The sequence below is a fragment of the Bos indicus x Bos taurus genome, chromosome 11 (assembly GCF_003369695.1).
Source record: "Bos indicus x Bos taurus breed Angus x Brahman F1 hybrid chromosome 11, Bos_hybrid_MaternalHap_v2.0, whole genome shotgun sequence".
Lineage (NCBI taxonomy): Eukaryota > Metazoa > Chordata > Mammalia > Artiodactyla > Bovidae > Bos > Bos indicus x Bos taurus.
The window spans coordinates 10932119-10950439 of record NC_040086.1 but is presented as its reverse complement, the minus strand read 5'-3'; the positions used below and the strand labels follow the sequence as shown (position 1 = coordinate 10950439).

Below are 18321 nucleotides of genomic sequence, written 5' to 3'. Positions count from 1 at the left end.
CCCACCGGGCTCCCCCATCCCTGGGATTCTCCAGGCAAGAACACTGGAGTGGGTTGCCATTTCCTTCTCCAATGCATGAAAGTGAAAAGTGAAAGTGAATTCGCTCAGTCATGTCCAACTCTTAGCGACCCCATGGACTGTAGCCCACCAGGCTCCTCCGTCCATGGGATTTTCCAGGCAAGAGTACTGGAGTGGGGTGCCATTACCTTCTCCTAATAAGTGGACTAGTACAGTTCAAACCTGTGCTGTTCAAGGGTCAACTGTACATTAGTGAGCTGCATGTCTCCTTCAGCAGTAGGAGAGTTGGAAACTAAGAACTTTGTGTTATGTTTAGGGTTTCTCCACATTATTGGTTTGGGGTTGGCTAATTCTTTGTTGTGTGGGGGTGTTCTGTGCATTTTAGGATGTTTAGTAATATCCCTGGCCTCTATTCGCTGAGTAGCATTACCTCCACTAAAGTTGCTGCTGCTGCTGCGTCACTTCAGTCGTGTCCGACTCTGTGTGACCCCATAGACGGCAGGACGGAGAAAAATGTCTCCAGGCCTTGCCACATATTCCTTGGTGGGGGAGGTGAGGGAGTACAAAATCTTCCCCAGTTAAGAACCATGGGTCTAGAGAAACGATATAGGCAGTAGAAGTAGAATTATTTTCACATTCTGCCAGCTTCATAAGAATGTTTGTTACTACACAATGAAAAAACTTTCATGAAGAGAATAGAAAAATTCATAAAGAGGATAGAAAAATTTCAGACTCCGTCCTGGGAGGGCAGCACTGGAATAATATTTTAGGAAAATAAACCTAAAAGTGGTATGCTGTTTGTATCGAGAAAGTGTATGTATACTCATATATGAATATATGGCAGTACACTATGCATTTGGTGAAGAGTTGTGTATATTTATGTACCAACATCACTAATAATAGTTTCTAATTTCCTTTTTAGCAAGGATTTGCTGGAATGCCATGAAACTTCAGGGACTTCTTTTTCAGCATTTAACTTTTATTTCATCAATTTATATTTCCTACTATTTTTGTTTCAAGAAATTTGAGGACTTATGTTTTTTGGTAACTGATCACAGATCCAGTTCTGTGGTGCTTTTATTTTTCTTCTAAACATTTGTGGATTTCTTGAAAATATTTCTGTTCTCATCTCTTTCCTTACCCTAGCATATCTTTCCTACTTAAGGAAAAAAAAGTCCTTGAGCTTGTCAAGAGTATTGTAATAGTTCAAATCCTGCAGTGTTCATACAATTATTGTAAGGATCAAACTTCTGAGTAATAGAATACTATTATGTCTCCTATCTGTAATATTCTGTACAGGTTGACTTGAAAACCCTCAGAATAATTTGTAGAGCCATCTTGGAATTAACCAAATAAGATATGACCTATATATGAATTCAGGAGACTTAAGAGTATGATCTTAAGGAACTGGTATAACTGTTTAGCATTCATTTTCATAAAATGAGGTTTATTTTTTGGTAGATGTGAAGTCTAAAATTAATCTCCTCTTTTTCATAGGTATGTCCTTCTAATACGGACATTAATGAATCTTTTTCATCTGTGTTGCCTCCATTTGTTCCTCATGAGCCAACTGGAGATTTGGAATATCACTCTTCAAATCTCAGAATGTTGAGGGTATCTCCTGACACTGTGTCAAGGACTGTCAGACATTTAACAGGTACGTAGAGAAGGATACATTGTGTCTTTATAACTAGCTTGCTATGCCTAATTAATTTTCAACTTTTGAACTGCAATGATGTTAACTTTGGATTACGTATATTTATAAATCCTCAGATATTTTATTAGATGAACCGTTTGATTTTTCATTGAGTTCTTCATGACAGTGTTTAGACCTGAATTACGTGGAGGAGTCTGATATTAAAGTCAGTTTGTTTCTATATTCCTTTTTGAGACTTGAAGGGAAAAGGAAACTGAATGAACACAGGAGCAGATATAAGTTTATAGAGAGGAGACTGAGAAATTAATTTTGAGGTAGAAAGCAAGATTGCCCTGGGAGTTGGTGATGGACAGAGAGGCCTGGCGTGCTGCGATTCATGGGGTCTCAGAGAGTGACTGAACTGAACTGAACTGAATGGCTAATGATGTTGAACATCTTTTGTTGTGTTTATTGGACAGTTATATATCTTCTTTGGAGAAATGTCTGTTAAAATTCTCACTCACTTTTTAATTGGTTTATTAACTTTTTGTTACTGCATTTTAAAAGTTCTTTGTATATTCTGGATACAGGTCCCTTATTAGATATGTTATTTGCAAAAATTCTTCCACTCTTGTTGAGTTATGGGTTCACTTACTTGATGGTATTGACTTCACAGAATTTTTAATTTGATAAAGTCTTATTTTATCTTGTTTTTTTTTTTTTTTTTTTAAGTTAGTTTTAAATAGTGGTAAAATACTGATAGTTTCATCTTAGCTATTTTTACATATATAGTTCATTGGCATTAAATACATTTACATTGTCATGTAAACAATGTCATGCATTCACAAAGCTCTTTCATCTTGTGAAACTGGAACTCTTTATCTAAATATTAAAGAATAACTCCCCATTCCCTCCTACTTCCCCATCAACCATGGTTTTACTTTTCACCTCTGCTGTGAATTTGACTACTCTAGGTACCTCATATAAGTGTTTATCTGTGACTGATTCATTTCACTTGGAATAATGTTTTTTAAGTTTTATTCATGGTGTAGCAGGTGTTCGATTTCTTTGAATTTGTAGATTTTTTTGAGAATATTGCCATATTAATAATATTGCATATTTTGATCTGTGCCTGTGGGATTTCTTTTTGTTTATTTAGGTCTTTATTTCTTTCAACAGTGTTTTGTAGTTTTCAGCATACAACTCTTGTATGTCCTTGTTAAATTAATTTCAAGTATTTAAATCTTTTTGATGTTACTATACATGGAAAAGTTTTCTTAATTTCATTTTTGGAATAGTCACTGCTAGTGTATAGAAATAAAGTTTAATTTTGTATGTTCATCTTGTAGCTGGCAACCTTGCTGACCTACCTCTTTGTTATTCCTATAATTTTTTGTGTGGTTTTCTTATTTTTGTATATAAGCCAGTGTCATCTGCAAGTAGAGATGTCTTCTTCCTTTCTAGAATGTATTCTTTTTTCTATATTTCCTAGTTGCCTTGACAAGTACAGTGATAACCTTCAGTACAGTGTTGCCTATAGGTGGCAAGAGCAGTCTTGTGCAGGTCTTTGTAGGAATGTCTTTTATCATGTTAGCTGAGGGGTTTTTGTAGATGCCCTTTATCAGGTTGGGGAAATTATTTTTTATTTGTAGTTTCTAGAGTGCATTTATCACATAAAAGGTATTAGATTTTGTCAGATGCTTTTTCTGTATTTTTAAAAGGATGGTTGTGTGTATGATTTTTGTTCTTTATTCTAATATTATGAAGCATTATTAATTAATTTTCAGATGTTGAGTCAACCTTGCTTTCTTGGTTATAAGTGCTACTTGGTTGTGGTGTATAATCCTTGTGTGTGCTGTTGGATTCATTTTACCAGTGATTTTTTGGGGGGAATTTTGTGATTCATAATAGATATTGATGTGTAAATTTCTTGCCTTTTTTTTTTTTTTGGTTAGGTTTTGGTACAAAAGTAACAGTAGTGTCATAAGTTGTGTTAGAAGTAATTTGAGTTTTCTTTCTCTGTCTCTTTTTGTGAGTCTAGCTAAATTTTGTCCCTGTTGTTGATCTTTTTGAAGAAATTTTGATTTCTTCTCTTTTTCTAATCTCTATTTTTTCTACTTCTTAAATCTATTTGCATTTTAGTTTCTTTTTATTTCCTTTCTTTCATTTGCTTCAGTTTTAGTTTGTGCTTTTTATTGTTTCTTATGATGAAAGGTTATTGATTTGAGATTTTTCTTTTTAATATAGGTATTTATGTTGATAGATTTCTAAAGACTAACTGCATGCATTAACTTTTGGTTTGTTGTGTTTTTGTTTTAATTCATCCAAACTGTTTCCTAGTATAATTGTAGGAGTCCTTTTACACTTTGTTGAGGCATGCTTTATGTCCTACGGCATAGTTTATCCTGTAGAATGTATGGTTTGCACTTGAGAAGAATGTGCATTCTGTTGTTGTTAGGTGGTGTGTTCTATACATGTGTCTTCGTTCCAGTGGGTTGATAGTGTTCAAGTCTTCTGTATCCTTGTTGATCTTCTGCTAATTTTCTCCATTTTTGAAAGTAGGGTATTGAAATCTCCAACTATTATTATTTCTCCCTTTTCTGTCAGAATTGCTTCATATATTTTGATATTAAGTGAATCTATGTTTCTAATTGTTATGTAGTCCTGATGAATTGGGCCTTTTGTTGTTATACATTGTCCCTCTTTAATTCTAGAAACATTTTTTGTTTTGTTTTGTTTTAAAGTCTGTTTTGTCTATATCAGTGTTGACATCCCACTTCTTATGGTTGCTGCTTGAATGTCATGTCTTTATTCATCCCTTTACTTTTAGTCTACTTATATTTTTGAAGCTCAGGTTTATGTCTTATAAGTAACTTACAGTTGTATCTTTATTTCTTAATTCCAGAATGATAGTCTTTGCCTTTTAATGTGATTATATAATCCCTTCACATTTAATGTAATTATTGATAAGATTGGGTTTATATTTGCTGATTTACTTTTTATTTTCCATCTGTCTCATGTCTTTTTTTTTCTTTCCTCTTTTACTGGCTTTCATTGCATTAAGTGAATATTTTCCAGTATTTTAACTTCTTTAATAGTTTTCTAGCTAATTGTTAAAGTTATATTATTAGTGGTTGTTCTAGGACTTAGAAAATTTATTTTAACATACCAGAATATGCCCCAAATTTATACTAACTGAATTCTAGTGTAATAAAGAGGTGTTTCTGCTATATAGATCTGTTCACTCCCTGTATTTGCTATTCTTTTGATATATAATATACCTATATGTTACAAACCAAGGAGTACATTATTACATTGTCATAATTATTTATATAATTTTATGGGTTTTAAAAAAACTTAAGTAGAGAGCACAAACATTTGTTTATTAGGGCGTATTGCATTTGTATTTGAATTTACCATTTTTTATTCTTTATTTGTTCCTGTGGACTTGTTATCATCCAGTGTCATTTCCTTGCTGTACTCTAACTTTGTTCTCATGTACCTCCTTTTGTTATTGTCAAATATGTCACATTTCTGTGTCTTATAGCTCCAATAATACAATTACATACGTTGTTTTATGTAAACTTTTTTTAAAAAATTGTTGGAAGAAAGGAAAGTATGCAAGTATCCTGTTTTTTTGTAATTACCTAATATAATTATCTTTCCTAGCACTATTTGTTTTGTTATGTAAGTTCAAATTACTGTTTGGTATCACTTGCTTTCAACCTGAAGAACTTCCTTTTGTATTTCTTGTAAGATGGGCCTGCTACCAACAGTTGCTCTCAGTTTTTATATATCTGGAAATATTTTTATATTTTTGGAAGTGTTTTTTGCTGGATTTTGAATTCTTAGTTGACAGTTATTTTCTTTCAACACTTTGAATATGTCTTTCCACTGTATTCTACCTTTATTTATTGTTTCTGATGAGAAATCAACTGTTACTCTTATTAATGTTCCATTGTATGTGACTTCGTTTTTCTTACTGTTTTTAGAGTATCCTCTTCCAACATTCTGATTATGATGTGTCTGTTTATCTTACATTGAGTTCACTTGGATTATCAGATACATAGGATGTTTTTCATCAAATTTGGGAAGTTTTCAAACATTATTTCCTTTGAGTATTTTTTTTTTTTTTTTGCTCTTTTCTGCCTCAGATGATCCCCCATTATACATGTGTCAGTGTACTTAATCTTGTTTAATAGCTCTCGGAGCCTTTGTTCATGTTCATTTGTTCTTTTGGGGGGCTGTCCTTCATCCTGCGTAGTCTCTGTTACCATCACGTTCACTGATTCTTCTGTCTGTCCCTATTTACCATTGAGCCTCTAGGAAATTTTTCATTTCAGTAGTACTTTTCAGCCCCAAATGGAAGTTGAACTTCCATTTGGTTCAATTATAAGTTCTATAACCTTACTTTATATTTGATGAGACATTGCCATTACCTTCTTTTAGTTTTTAAGCATGATTTTCTTTTCTTCTTTGAGCATATTTATAATAACTGCTTTGAAATCTTTGCTGGCTAAATCCAACATGTGGGTCTCCTTAAAGGCAGTTTCTGTTGGTTACTTATTTTTTTCCTATAAATAGTTCACTTTTTCTTTGTATGTCCCAATATTTTTATAAACTGGACATTTTAGATAATATATTGTTGCAGCCCTGGATACTAACAGCTTCTCTGGTGCTGAGAATATTTGTTATTGTTTTGCTTGTCTGATTATTAAAATTTTTCTTAAAAATGTATTTATTTATTTTTGGCTATGCTGGGTTTTTGTGGGTGCACGTGGGCTTGTCTCCAGTTGTGGTGTGTAGGCTTCTCATTGCAGTGGCTTCCTTCTACAGCTGCGGAGCACTGCCTCTGGGACATGTGGGCTCAGTAGTTGTAATTCAGGGACTCAGTGGTTATGGAGACTGGGCTCAGTTGCCACATGACCTGTGAAGTCTTCCCAGACTAGGGATTCAACCTGTGTCCCCTGCATTGGCAGGCAGATTCTTAACAACTGGATCACCAGGGAAGTCCTGTCTAGTAGTTTAAATAAATCTAATGATCCTCCTGCAGTATGGACCTTCCACATTCACTGGAAACCAGAGGCTTTGGTGTGTGTAGAGCCTGCCTTACTGTGATCTCTATCCATTCTCCCCTCCTCTGCCTATGGTTTTAACTCAGTTCTCTTTTACTGTCTCCTGTTTTCATCATCTTGTGCAATTCAGTTCATTTGCTCAGTTGTGTCCGTCTCTTGGTGACCCCATGCTCTGCAGCACGCCAGGCTTCCCTGTTCATCACCAACTCCTGGAGCTTGCTCAAACTCATGTCCATCCAGTCGATGGTGCCATCCAACCATCTCATCCTCTGTCATCCTTTTCTCCTCCTGCCTTCAGTTTTTCCCAGCATCAGGGTCTTTTCCAATGAGTCAGTACTTCCCATCAGGTGGCCAAACTGTTGGAACTTCAGCTTCAGTATCAGTCCTTCCAGTGAATATTCAGGACTGATTTCCTTTAGGATGGACTGGTTTGATCTCCTTGCAGTCCAAGGGACTCTCAAGATTCTTCTCCAATGCCACAGTTCAAAAGCATCAATTCTTCGGCCCTTAGCTTTTATTATGGTCCAGCTCTCACATCCATACATGACTACTGGAAAAACCATAGCTTTGACTAGACAGACTTTTGTCGGCAAAGTAATATCTCTGCTTTTTAATATGCTGTCTAGGTTTGTCATAGCTTTTCTTCCAAGGAGCAAGCGTCTTTTAATTTCATGGTTGCAGTCACCATGTGCAGTGATTTTGGAGCCCCCCAAAATAGTCTTTCACTGTTTCCATTGTTTCCCCAACTATTTCCCATAAAGTGATGGGACTGGATCTTGGTTTTTTGAACATTGAGTTTTAAGCCAGCTTTTTCACTCGCCTCTTTCATCAAGAGGCTCTTTAGTTCTGCTTTGCTTTCTGCCAAAGGGTGGTGTCATCTGCATATCTGAAATTATTGTTATTTCTCCCAGAAATCTTGATTCCAGCTTGTGCTTCATCCAGCCCAGCATTTCACATGATGTACTCTGCATATAAGTTAAATAAGCAACTGGACAATATACATACTTGATGTACTCCTTTCCCAATTTGGGACCAGTCTGTTGTTCCATGTCTGGTTCTAACTGTTGCTTCTGACCTGCATACAGATTTCTCAGGTCAAGTGGTTTGGTATTCCCATCTCTTGAAGAATTTCCCACAGTTTGTTGTGATCCACACAGTGAAAGGCTTTGGCATAGTCAATAAAGTAGAAATAGATGTTTTTCTGGAACTCTCTTGCTTTTTTGATGATCCAGCAGATGTTGGCAATTTGATCTCTGGTTCCTCTGCCTTTTCTAAAATCGGCTTGAACATCTGGAAATTCTTGGTTCATGTACTATTGAAACCTGGCTTGGAGAATTTGGGGCATTAATTTGCTAGCGTGTGAGATGCGTGCAATTGTGTGGTAGTTTGAACATTCTTTGCTATTGCTATTGCTAAGTCACTTCAGTCGTGTCCGACTCTGTGTGACCCCATAGACGGCAGCCCACCAGGCTTCCCCATCCCTGGGATTCTCCAGGCAAGAACACTGGAGTGGGTTGCCATTTCCTTCTCCAGTGCATGAAAGTGAAAAGTGAAAGTGAAGTCGCTCAGTCATGTTTGACCCTCAGCGACCCCATGGACTGCAGCCTTCCAGGCTCCTCCATCCATGGGATTTTCCAGGCAAGAGTACTGGAGTGGGGTGCCATTGCCTTCTCCTGAACATTCTTTGGCATTGCCTTTCATTGGGATTGGAATGAAAACTGACCTTTTCCAGTCCTGTGGCTTCTGCTGAGTTTTCCAAATTTGCTGGCATATTGAGTGCAGCGATTTCAAATAGCTCAACTGGAATTCCATCACCTCCACTAGCTTTGTTTGTAGTGATAATTCTTAAAGGCACACTTGACCTTTAGGAAGTCCCTAAGTACAAACTATCTTTCCATTTCTTTGGGTCTTCCATTACTTTTAACTGTGTCTTATTTACAGTTTTCAGTGTACAGAGCTTTTACCTCCTTGGTTAAATTTATTCCTAGGTATTTTATTCTTTTTGATGCAATTGTAAATATGATTGTTTTCTTAATTTTGTTTTCTGATCATTCATATTTAGTGCATAGAAATGTAACTTTTGTATAGTGATTTTGTATCTCACAACTTTACTGAATTCATTTTTTTGTTGTTGTTGGAGTCTTTAGGGTTTTCTACATATAGCATCGTGTTATCTGCAGTAGAGACAGTTTTTCTTCTTTTCTGACTTGGATACCTTTTATTTCTTTTTCTTACCTAATTACTCCACTAGGACTTCCAAAACTAAGCTGAGTAAAACTGATGAGAATGAGCATCCTTGTCTTCTTCCCAGTGTTAAGAGGAAAAGCGTTTAGCTTGTCACCCTTGAATATGATGTTAGCAGTTCTCTTGTTGTATATAACCTTTATGCTGAGGTGCATTCCTTGTATATCCCTTTTGTTGAGAATTCTTATTATAAATGGGTAGTAAATCTTGTCAAATGCTTTTTCTTTGCATATTGAGATCATATAATTTATCCTTCATTTTGTTAACAAGGTGTATTTCATTGATTGATTTGTTAATGTTCCCTGGAATAATTTCCACTTGATTATGGTATAGCACCCCTTTCATGTATTATTGAATTTGGTTTGCTCATATTTTGTGGAGGATTTTTAGGTCTAAATTTATCAAGTCTTCAATTTAGATCTAAATTTATCAGGCCTGTAATTTTCTTTTTATGTAATGTCCTTTTCTGAGTTTGGTATTAGGGTAATGATGGCTTAGTGAAATGAGTTTGGAAGTGCTCTCTTCTACTTTTTAGAAAAATTTGGTATGTGTTGGTTTTAATTCTCTGAATGTTTCATAGAATTCAGTTCTATAAATTCTGGACCTGGACTTTTGTTTGTTGGGATACTTTTGAGTACTGATTCAATCTCCTTACTAGTCTGTTCAGATTTCTTGTTTCATGATTGAGACTTGGTAGATTGTATTGATATGTTTCTAGAAATTTATCCATCTCTTCTGGGTTGTCAAATTTGTTAGTCCATAATTGTTCATAGCAGTCTCTTATCCTTATTATTTCTGTGCTATTATTTGTAACATCTTTTTCATTTCTTAGTTTATTTGTGTCCCCTTTTTTCTCTTTGGAATCTAGCTGAAGGACTGTCAGTTTATCTTTTTAAAGAACAAGCCCTTAGTTTCACTGATCTTTTACACTGTCTTTTTAGTCTCCATTTTATTTATTTCCAGTCTGATCTTTGTTATTTCCTTCCCTTTTAACTTGGAGCTTTATTTTTCTCTTTCTAGTTCTTTGAGTTGTAAAGTTCAGATGTTTATTTGCTTGTTTTTCTTGCTTCTTGACGTAGTTATTTGTTGCTATAACCTTCGCTCTGAACTTTTTTCTGTATCCTCTTAAGTTTTAGTATGGCATATTTCCATTTTCATTGGTCTGCAGGTATGTATTTTTTAATTCCTTTTTGATTTTTTTCTTTGACCCATTGGTTGTTCATTTTGTCAGTCTGTGTTGGTTTATTATTTTCTAGCTGTTTTTTTTCTTCACAAAGATTTCTGTAACCCATATTCCTTTTCAAGTTACTGTGTAGCTTATATTGTTCCTTTTTATTAGTTCTTTGCAATCATTAGTCATTAACTCAACCTGTTTCATGATGTATTCAACTACTATTTTTGTTTTAAAACTCATTAATGGTTTTAGAATGGCAATTCATTTTAGTGAAAGGAGTTCAGAATTTAGAGTTAGAATTAAAGGGTTAAAAGGCCTGTTTTTGTCAATTAAGGTACAACTATTCAGAATGTAATCTGAGGGTCAGTAGTATTGTGCATTATCAGGGAGCTTGTTAGAAATGCAGGATTTCAGCTTTCATCCCAGACCCACTTAGTCAGAATCTGCAAGTTAACAAGATCTTCTCAATGAAAAGCACTGTTGCTTCATCATCTTTGAAACTTACTTTCCCTCTGTGTAAGGTATAGATCATGTTTGCTGTATATATTAATCATCTCATCACCATCTGTCATACCAAGTTTTAATAATTTATTGTCTGCTTTCTTCTAGTAGAATGTAAGCTCTGTGAGGCAGAATTGGAATGCAAGCTTTCTTTGTTTGCTGCTCTATTTCCTATATCTAGAACAGTGGCTAGAACAGAGTAAACATTGATTTTTTTGAATCACCAAATGAATGTCAAATCTTGTTATTTTTATTGCAGTTATTTATTTTTCACTGCTACTCAGAACTACTTTCATTTAGAATTACTCTGTTAGATAATCCAGTATCAGAATTTGCCTTCAATGCAGGAGACCCCAGTTTGATTCCTGGGTCTGAAGATCCCCTGGAGAAGGGATAGGCTACCCACTCCAGCAATGTTGGGCTTCCCTGGTGATTTAGACGGGAAAGAATCCACCTGCAATGCAGGAGACCTGGGTTTGATCCCTGGGTTGGGAAGATTCCTGGAGGAGAGCATGGCAAGCCATTCCAGTAGTCTTGCCTGGAGAATCCCTTTACAGAGGAGCCTGGTGGGCTGCAGTCCCTGGGATCACAAAGAGTCAGACGTGACTGACTGACTAAGCACAGCACATTAGATAATACAAATATGGCATGTTTCCATTGTTGCAGAAAGTTCTTTTAGATAGTACTGCTTACCCTTTTATTCCTTCCACTCATCCTGAATCTGTTTCTGCAGTATTGATCAGATCAGTCAACAACTCCCCATGTCATATAGAATTAATTTCATACTTTTTAGTGTAACCTTTAGAGTCTTTAGAGTTTCATGTAGTTAAAAATACATATTTTATTCACGGTGTGTTTATTAGGAGAATCATTTAAATCCATTGCATGTATAGCATCCATCTGGGCTATATTGCTTTGCCCTCATATAACTTAGGGGAAAGGGAATTTCATGAAAATAAGTTGATTTTCCTTTACTATCCCATGGAATAACGTATTTTGTCTTTGATTGAGGAGTCTTTTGTCTTCTAACAACATACATGACACAGTAACAGGCTAACTTATTAGCTTATAAGTAGCATGAAATCAGATGCCATAGTAGATACGATTTGTTCATCATAATGAAAATTCTTTAAAATCTAAATTTTAAGCTCCACATAATATTCCATAAAATATATATTCTGCTATTTAAAAAAAATTACTCTCATTGCATATTTATTTCCACATTAGTTTGTTGTTATAAATCACTTTGTAATTAACATCTTTATCTGTAAATCTTTATTTCTTCTGATGGTGAGTTATTTCTTTTGGAGTCCTTTCTGGTAGCATAAAGGCCAGAAGAAGAAAAGCTTGCCTGATTTCTTTTAATGCATAAAAAGAATACATTTTAATTCTGTATATATAAATGTGTGTGTGTGTGTGTGTGTGTATTTATTTATAATATTAAAAATATTAACAAATCCCTTTTTCTTTAGGGGATACTTCTAAAGGAGGCATAGCTGAAATTCCTCAATCTACCTTTAAACCAGGCATCACTACCTTTCCTGAAGATTCAGACACTGTATCTCCTTTATCCTTGTCCCCTGAGGACTTTCCTCAATTGGCTGGAAGGTCTCCTCAAGTGAAGAATATTGGTGAATATACTGATACTGTCAACCAGCAGACATTAACAGACAGTCGTCTAACTGAAGAGACTTTAAAAATTTCAGCTATTCCTGGCCTAGCTGACCAGAAGACTGGAATAGCAGCAGTGTCCTCTAGTTCGTACTCACAAAGAGGGAAGCCAAATATCTTCTACCCACAAGCCTTGCCAGACAGTCATCTAACTGAAGAGGCTCTAAAAGTTGGAGCTGTTCCTGGACTTGGTGACCAGAAGACAGGTGTATCTACAGTTCCTCCAAGTTCCTACTCACTTGGAGAGAAGCACAGTATTTTCTACCCACAGGCATTGCCAGACAGTCATCAAACTGAAGAGTCTCGGAATGTTTCAGTTCTTCCTGGACTAGCTGATCAAAAGACTGGAAAACCAATAGTACCTGCTAGTTCTTACTCAGTTGGAGAGGAGCCTGGTATTTTCTACCATCAAGTCTTGCCAGACAGTCAGCCACCTGAAGAAGCTCTGAAAGTTTTGGCTTCTCCTAGACCGGTTGATCAAAAGAGTGGGTTGCCTACTCCATCCTCTACTTACTCATATGGAGAGAAGCCTCATATTTTCTATCAACAGACATTGCCAGATACTCATCCAAGTGAGCAGACTCTGAAAGTTTCAGCTGCTCCTGGATTGGCTGAGCAGAAGACTGGGGTTCCTGCTGTAACCTCTGCTTCTTACCCACATAAAGAGAAGCCCAGTATTTTCTACCAACCAGAATTGCCAAACAGACGTCTAATTCAGGAGGCTCATCAAGTTTCAGCTGCTCCTGTATTGGTTGAGCAGAAGGCTGGGATATCAATAGTACCCTCTACTTCCTATTCACATAGAGAGAAGCCTCGTGTTGTGTACCAACAAGAGTTGCCAGAGAGTCATCTAATTCAAGAAGTTCAGCAGGTTTCAGCTGCTCCTGGATTGGCTGAGCAGAAGACTGGGATTCCTACAGTACCCTCTACTTCCTATTCACATAGAGAAAAGCCCAGTATTGTGTACCAGCAAGAATTGTCAGACAGTCAACTAATTGAACAGTCTCAAAAAGTTTCATCTGTTCCTGGACTGGCTGAGCAGAAGACTGGGATTCCTACAGTACCCTCTACTTCCTATTCACATAGAGAGAAATCCAGTATTTTCTACCAACAAGAATTGCCAGACAGTCATCTAACTCAAGAGGTTCAGCAAGTTTCAACTGCTGCTGGACCCCTTGAGCAGAAGACTGGGATTCCTACTGTGCCCTCTACTTCCTATTCACATAGAGAGAAACCTCATATTTTCTACCAACAGGAGTTGCCAGAGAGTCATCTAACTGAACAGGCTCATAAAGTTTCATCTGTTCCTGGATTGGCTGAGCAGAAGACTGGGATATCAACAGTAGCCTCTACTTCCTATTCGCATAGAGAGAAGCCCAGTATTTTGTACCAGCAAGAGTTGCCAGACATTCATGTAATTCACGAAGTTCCAGAAGTTTCATCTGTTCCTGGATTGGCTGAGCAGAAGGCTAGGATTCCTGTCATACCCTCTACTACTTACTCACATAGAGAGAAACCCAGTATTTTGTACCAACAAGAATTGCCAGATAGTCATCTAACTGAACAAGTTCAGAAAGCTTCAGCTGCTCCTGGACCTGCTGAGCAGAAGACTGGGATTCCTATAATAACTTCTGCTTCTTATTCATATAGAGAGAAGCCCATTATTTTCTACCAACAGGATTTGCCAGACAGTCATCTAACTAAAGAGGCTCAGAAAGTTCCAACTGTTTCTGGACTAGCTCACCAGAAGAGTGGAATACCGATAGTGCCCCCTGCTTTCTACTCACATGGAGGGAAGACCAGTCTTTTCTATCAGCAGGAGTTGCCAGACAGTCATCTAAGTGATCAGACTCAGAAAATTTCAGCTATTCCTGGACCAGTAGACCAGAACACTGGCATACAGACAGCACCCTCTAGTTCCTACTCATATAGGGAGAAGCCCATTGCTTTTTACCAGCAGGAGTTGCCAGGCAGGCTCCTAACTGAAGAGGTTCTAAAAGTTTCGGCTCTTCCTAGAACAACTGACCAGAACACTGGGATAATAACAGGGTCCTCTCAGTCTTACTTATTTGGAGAGAAGCCAAGTGGTCTTTTCTATCAGCACGTGCTACCAGATGGTAGTCTAACTGAAGAAGCTCTGAAAGTTTCACCTGCATCGAGACCAAGTGACCAGAAGACTGGCGTCCTCTTACTGCCTGCTAGTTCCTACTCACATAGAGAGAAGCCCGGTATTTTCTACCCACAGGCCTTGCCCAGCAGTCACTTATCTGAAGAGACTCTGAAAGATTCAGCTGTTCTTGGACCAGCTGACCAGAAGACTGGGACATCAGAACCTTCTGGTTCCTATTCACATAGAGAGAAATCCAGTATTTTCTACCAACAGGAGTTGCCAGATAGCCATATAACTGGAGAGGCTCTGAAAATTTCAGGTGTTTCTGGAACAGGTGACCAGAAAACTGGGATACCCATAGTAACCTCTCCTTCCTACTCACAGAGAGAGAAGCCCATTGTTTTCTACCAGCAGGTCTTACCAGATACACACCTTACTAAAGAGGCTTTGAATGTTTCAAATGCTCCTGCACAGGCTGACCAGAAGACTGGGATACCCATAGTAACCTCTCCTTCCTTCTCATATAACGAAAAACCCATTATTTTCTACCAACAGGCCTTGCCTGACAGTCAACTGACTGTGGAGGCTCTGAAGGTTTCAGATGTTCCTGGACCATCTGACCAGAAGACTGGGATACCTACAGTACCACCTAGTTCCTATTCATATAGAGAGAAGCCCATCATTTCTTACCAGCAAGAGTCACCAGATCTTACTCAGGTGGCTTTGAAAGTTTTTGAGGTTCCTGGCCCAGCTGACCAGAAGATTGGGATACCACCAGTAACCTCTGCTTCTTACTCATATGGAGAAAAGCCCATCATTTCTTACCAGCAAGAGTTGCCAGATGCTAATGAAAATGCTTTAAGAGGTTTAGGGGTTCCTAGACAAGCAGACCAGACCGTTGGTGTGCGAATTGTGCCCCCTGCTTCCTATTCACATAGAGAGAGTCCCATCTTTTCTTACCAGCAGGAGTTACCAGATCTTACTGAGGAAGCTTTGAAAGTTTTTGCTCTTCCTGGACCAGCTGATCAGAATGCTGAGATACCAATAGGACCTTCTAGTTCTTACTCACATAAAGAGAGACTCAAGACTTCACCAGACGATCAAAAGACTGAGTTACCATCAACTCCCTCTGGTTCCTACTCACATAGAGAGAAGCCCAAGACTTCAACTATAATTGGACCAGCTGACCAGAAGACTCCATTATTGACAGGTTTTCCTAATTCTTATTCTCAGAGAGTAAAGCCTAGTATTTTCTTTCAACAGCAGTTGGGAGATAGACATCAAAGTGGAGATATTCTGAAGATTTCATCTGTTGCTGAGCCAACTGATGTGAATTCTCAGATATCAATACCTCTTTCTGCTTCCTATTCACACAGTGAGAAATCTAGTGTTTTCTACCCAAAGGAATTGCCAGACAAACATCTAAGGGAAGATTCACTGAAGGTTTCAACAGTTCCTGGACCAGCTGACAAAAAAACTGTGTTACCAGCAGTTCCTCCTAGCTCCTTTTCACATAGAGAAAAACCAGCTATATTGTACCATCAGGATTTCCCAGAAAGACATCTAACTGAAGATAACCTGAAGTTCTCAAGCAGTCTTGAGCAAGCTGATCAGAATAATGGGTTATCAACAGTTCCCCCTGGTACTTACTCACATAGTGAGAAGCACAAACCTGTTTCACATCATGTTCAAAGGCTAACAGATAATTTGGATTCTTCTCACACCAGTGTTATCTCAAACAATATGCCTTTAAATTCTCAGGCTGATGGTAGAGTTGTAATAAATAAGCCAGAATCTTCTGGTTTTGAAGATGTTGGCTCTGAGGAAATCCGGGATACAGAAAACAGTTCCAGAACTCTTAAAGAGATTCAGACACTTTTAATGGAAGCAGAAAATATAGCACTAAGACGATACAATGTTCCTGCTCCCCTTGTCCCTTTCAGAGATGTTAGTGATATTTCATTTATACAATCTAAGAAGATGGTTTGCTTCAAAGAACCCCTCACAACTGATGAATCTAATGATGATTTGTCTCAGAGACAGCCATTCACAGAAGAAAGCTCAAGCAACAAGTGTATACAGAAGGATATTAGCACACAGACGAATCTGAAATGCCAGAGAGGCATTGAAAATTGGGAGTTTATTAGTTCAACTACAGTTAGAAGTCCTTTACAGGAAGCAGAAGGCAAAGCCAGAGTGGCATTTGATGAAACCTTTAAACAATATAAAGCAGCCAGATCTGTAATGAGATCTGAACCTGAAGAGTATAGTAGAACCATTGGGAATAAGATTGTTATCCCTATGATGACTATCATTAAAAGTGATTCAAGTAGTGATGCAAGTTCTTGCTCATGGGACAGTAATTCCTTGGAGTCAGTTTCTGATGTACTTCTAAATTTCTTTCCATATTCTTCACCCAAGACAAGCATGACAGATAGCAGAGAGGAAGAGGGGGTGTTAGAGAGTGACGATGGTGGTGGAAGCAGTGTAGACTCACTGGCTGCACATGTGAAAAACCTTCTGAAATGTGAATCCTCATTGAACCATGCTAAACAAATACTCAAAAATGCAGAGGAAGAGGAATCTCGGGTACGAGCACGAGGTAGGAAAAGATAATTTGTTATAAAGGCAGGTCAGACTCAAGCATTATAGTTTAATAATTTGCTTAAAGTTAAATATTTGATGCTCTAGGTAATTTTCCTGTAGAACTGTTCTTGTAGAACTGTTAAAATGATTGCATTATCTACTGGCAACCCAGAATAAACTCATTTAACCAATAATGAAGTCACAGTATTAATAGTGCTAGTTTGAGGTCTTAAGGAACTGTAAGTTCTGATGTCTGAAGAAAAGTAAGAAAATTTGGGTTTTCAAACTCCTAAAGCTTGAATGTTTTCCTAATCTTTTCTTTGTACTGTCCTCATTGTGGAGGCAATGAAATACTCATTCGAGTATTTGACTCTCTAAGTCACTGTGTTTCATAAAAACGTATATTTTCTATCCCCTTCTCTATTAAGATTCTTAAAGCAGATCTTAGATAGACATTAGGAAAAACTGAATGAAAGTATTTAACACTAAAACTTGGGTTAGAGTTAAATTCCATTAATCTCTAAATTGTAGAATTCCATTAAAAAAGAAAACAAAATCTTTACAATAACATGGCGAATAAATATATTTTAGAAGGCAACTTTTAAGCAATTCAGGTCTACCTGGAAATCTCTTGAGGTCAGCTTCCTATGCCATTTTTTTGATCATTTGTGCTTATTTTGATTCTCCAGAAACTCCCAGGTTTTATTTATTATTTTAAAATATTAACAACTGTGGAAGTGGCAAAGATTGTAGCAGGAGCTAATAGGGGAGACAAAGGGACTCTTTTGATTGGAAGGAAGATTAAGATGAAATAGGCTAAATACTATATTTCAAGTGGCCTCATTGGAGAAATGTCTGTAGAATATGTTTTTATTTGTTTTTAAATCTGACTTTTCAGTGAAATTATCTCTCTCAAGAACTTCGAATAGTTTGTTATAAAACTGAGAGCGCACACTGTTTACTAAGCACTGTGGTAGGCATTAAATTGGCTATATTGATGATGATCTCTGCTCTTGTAATCACTGATAGTTTTGCACTGTATTGTCTCGAATGCTTTTATCTTTTCTCTCCAGCCTGGAATCTGAAGTTTAATATGGCTCATGACTATGGCTACTCCATTTCAGAATTAAATGAAGATGACAGGAGAAAAGTAGAAGAGATCAAAGCAAAGTTGTTTGGTCAAGGGAGAACAACTGACTTGTCCAAGGTATAAAAGAAATCTAAAAACTAAGAGACAAAATGTGACAGAAAGGGTGTGTAATTTGAATCTCTTACCTGGGCATTGATGACTCCTGCTGAGTCACTG

At 37.2% G+C, this 18321-nt stretch overlaps 1 protein-coding gene across 7 annotated transcripts in view; it reads left to right on the top strand.

The window, feature by feature from the left end:
* The window catches only part of ALMS1 (ALMS1, centrosome and basal body associated protein), a 190536-nt gene that overhangs the window by 55228 nt on the left and 116987 nt on the right, over window positions 1–18321 (top strand). For 6 of the 7 annotated variants that reach the window (XR_003513293.1, XM_027554878.1, XM_027554876.1 and 3 more), the window contains 3 exons: window positions 1516–1675; window positions 12121–17031; window positions 18089–18222. Coding sequence is in view for 6 of the 7 variants with exons in the window: in XM_027554878.1 (XP_027410679.1) it covers window positions 1516–1675; window positions 12121–17031; window positions 18089–18222 (5205 nt within the window). In the remaining variant the exon portion in view is untranslated. The remainder of the gene's footprint in view (window positions 1–1515; window positions 1676–12120; window positions 17032–18088; window positions 18223–18321) is intronic. The other variant, XM_027554877.1, reaches the window with a different exon arrangement.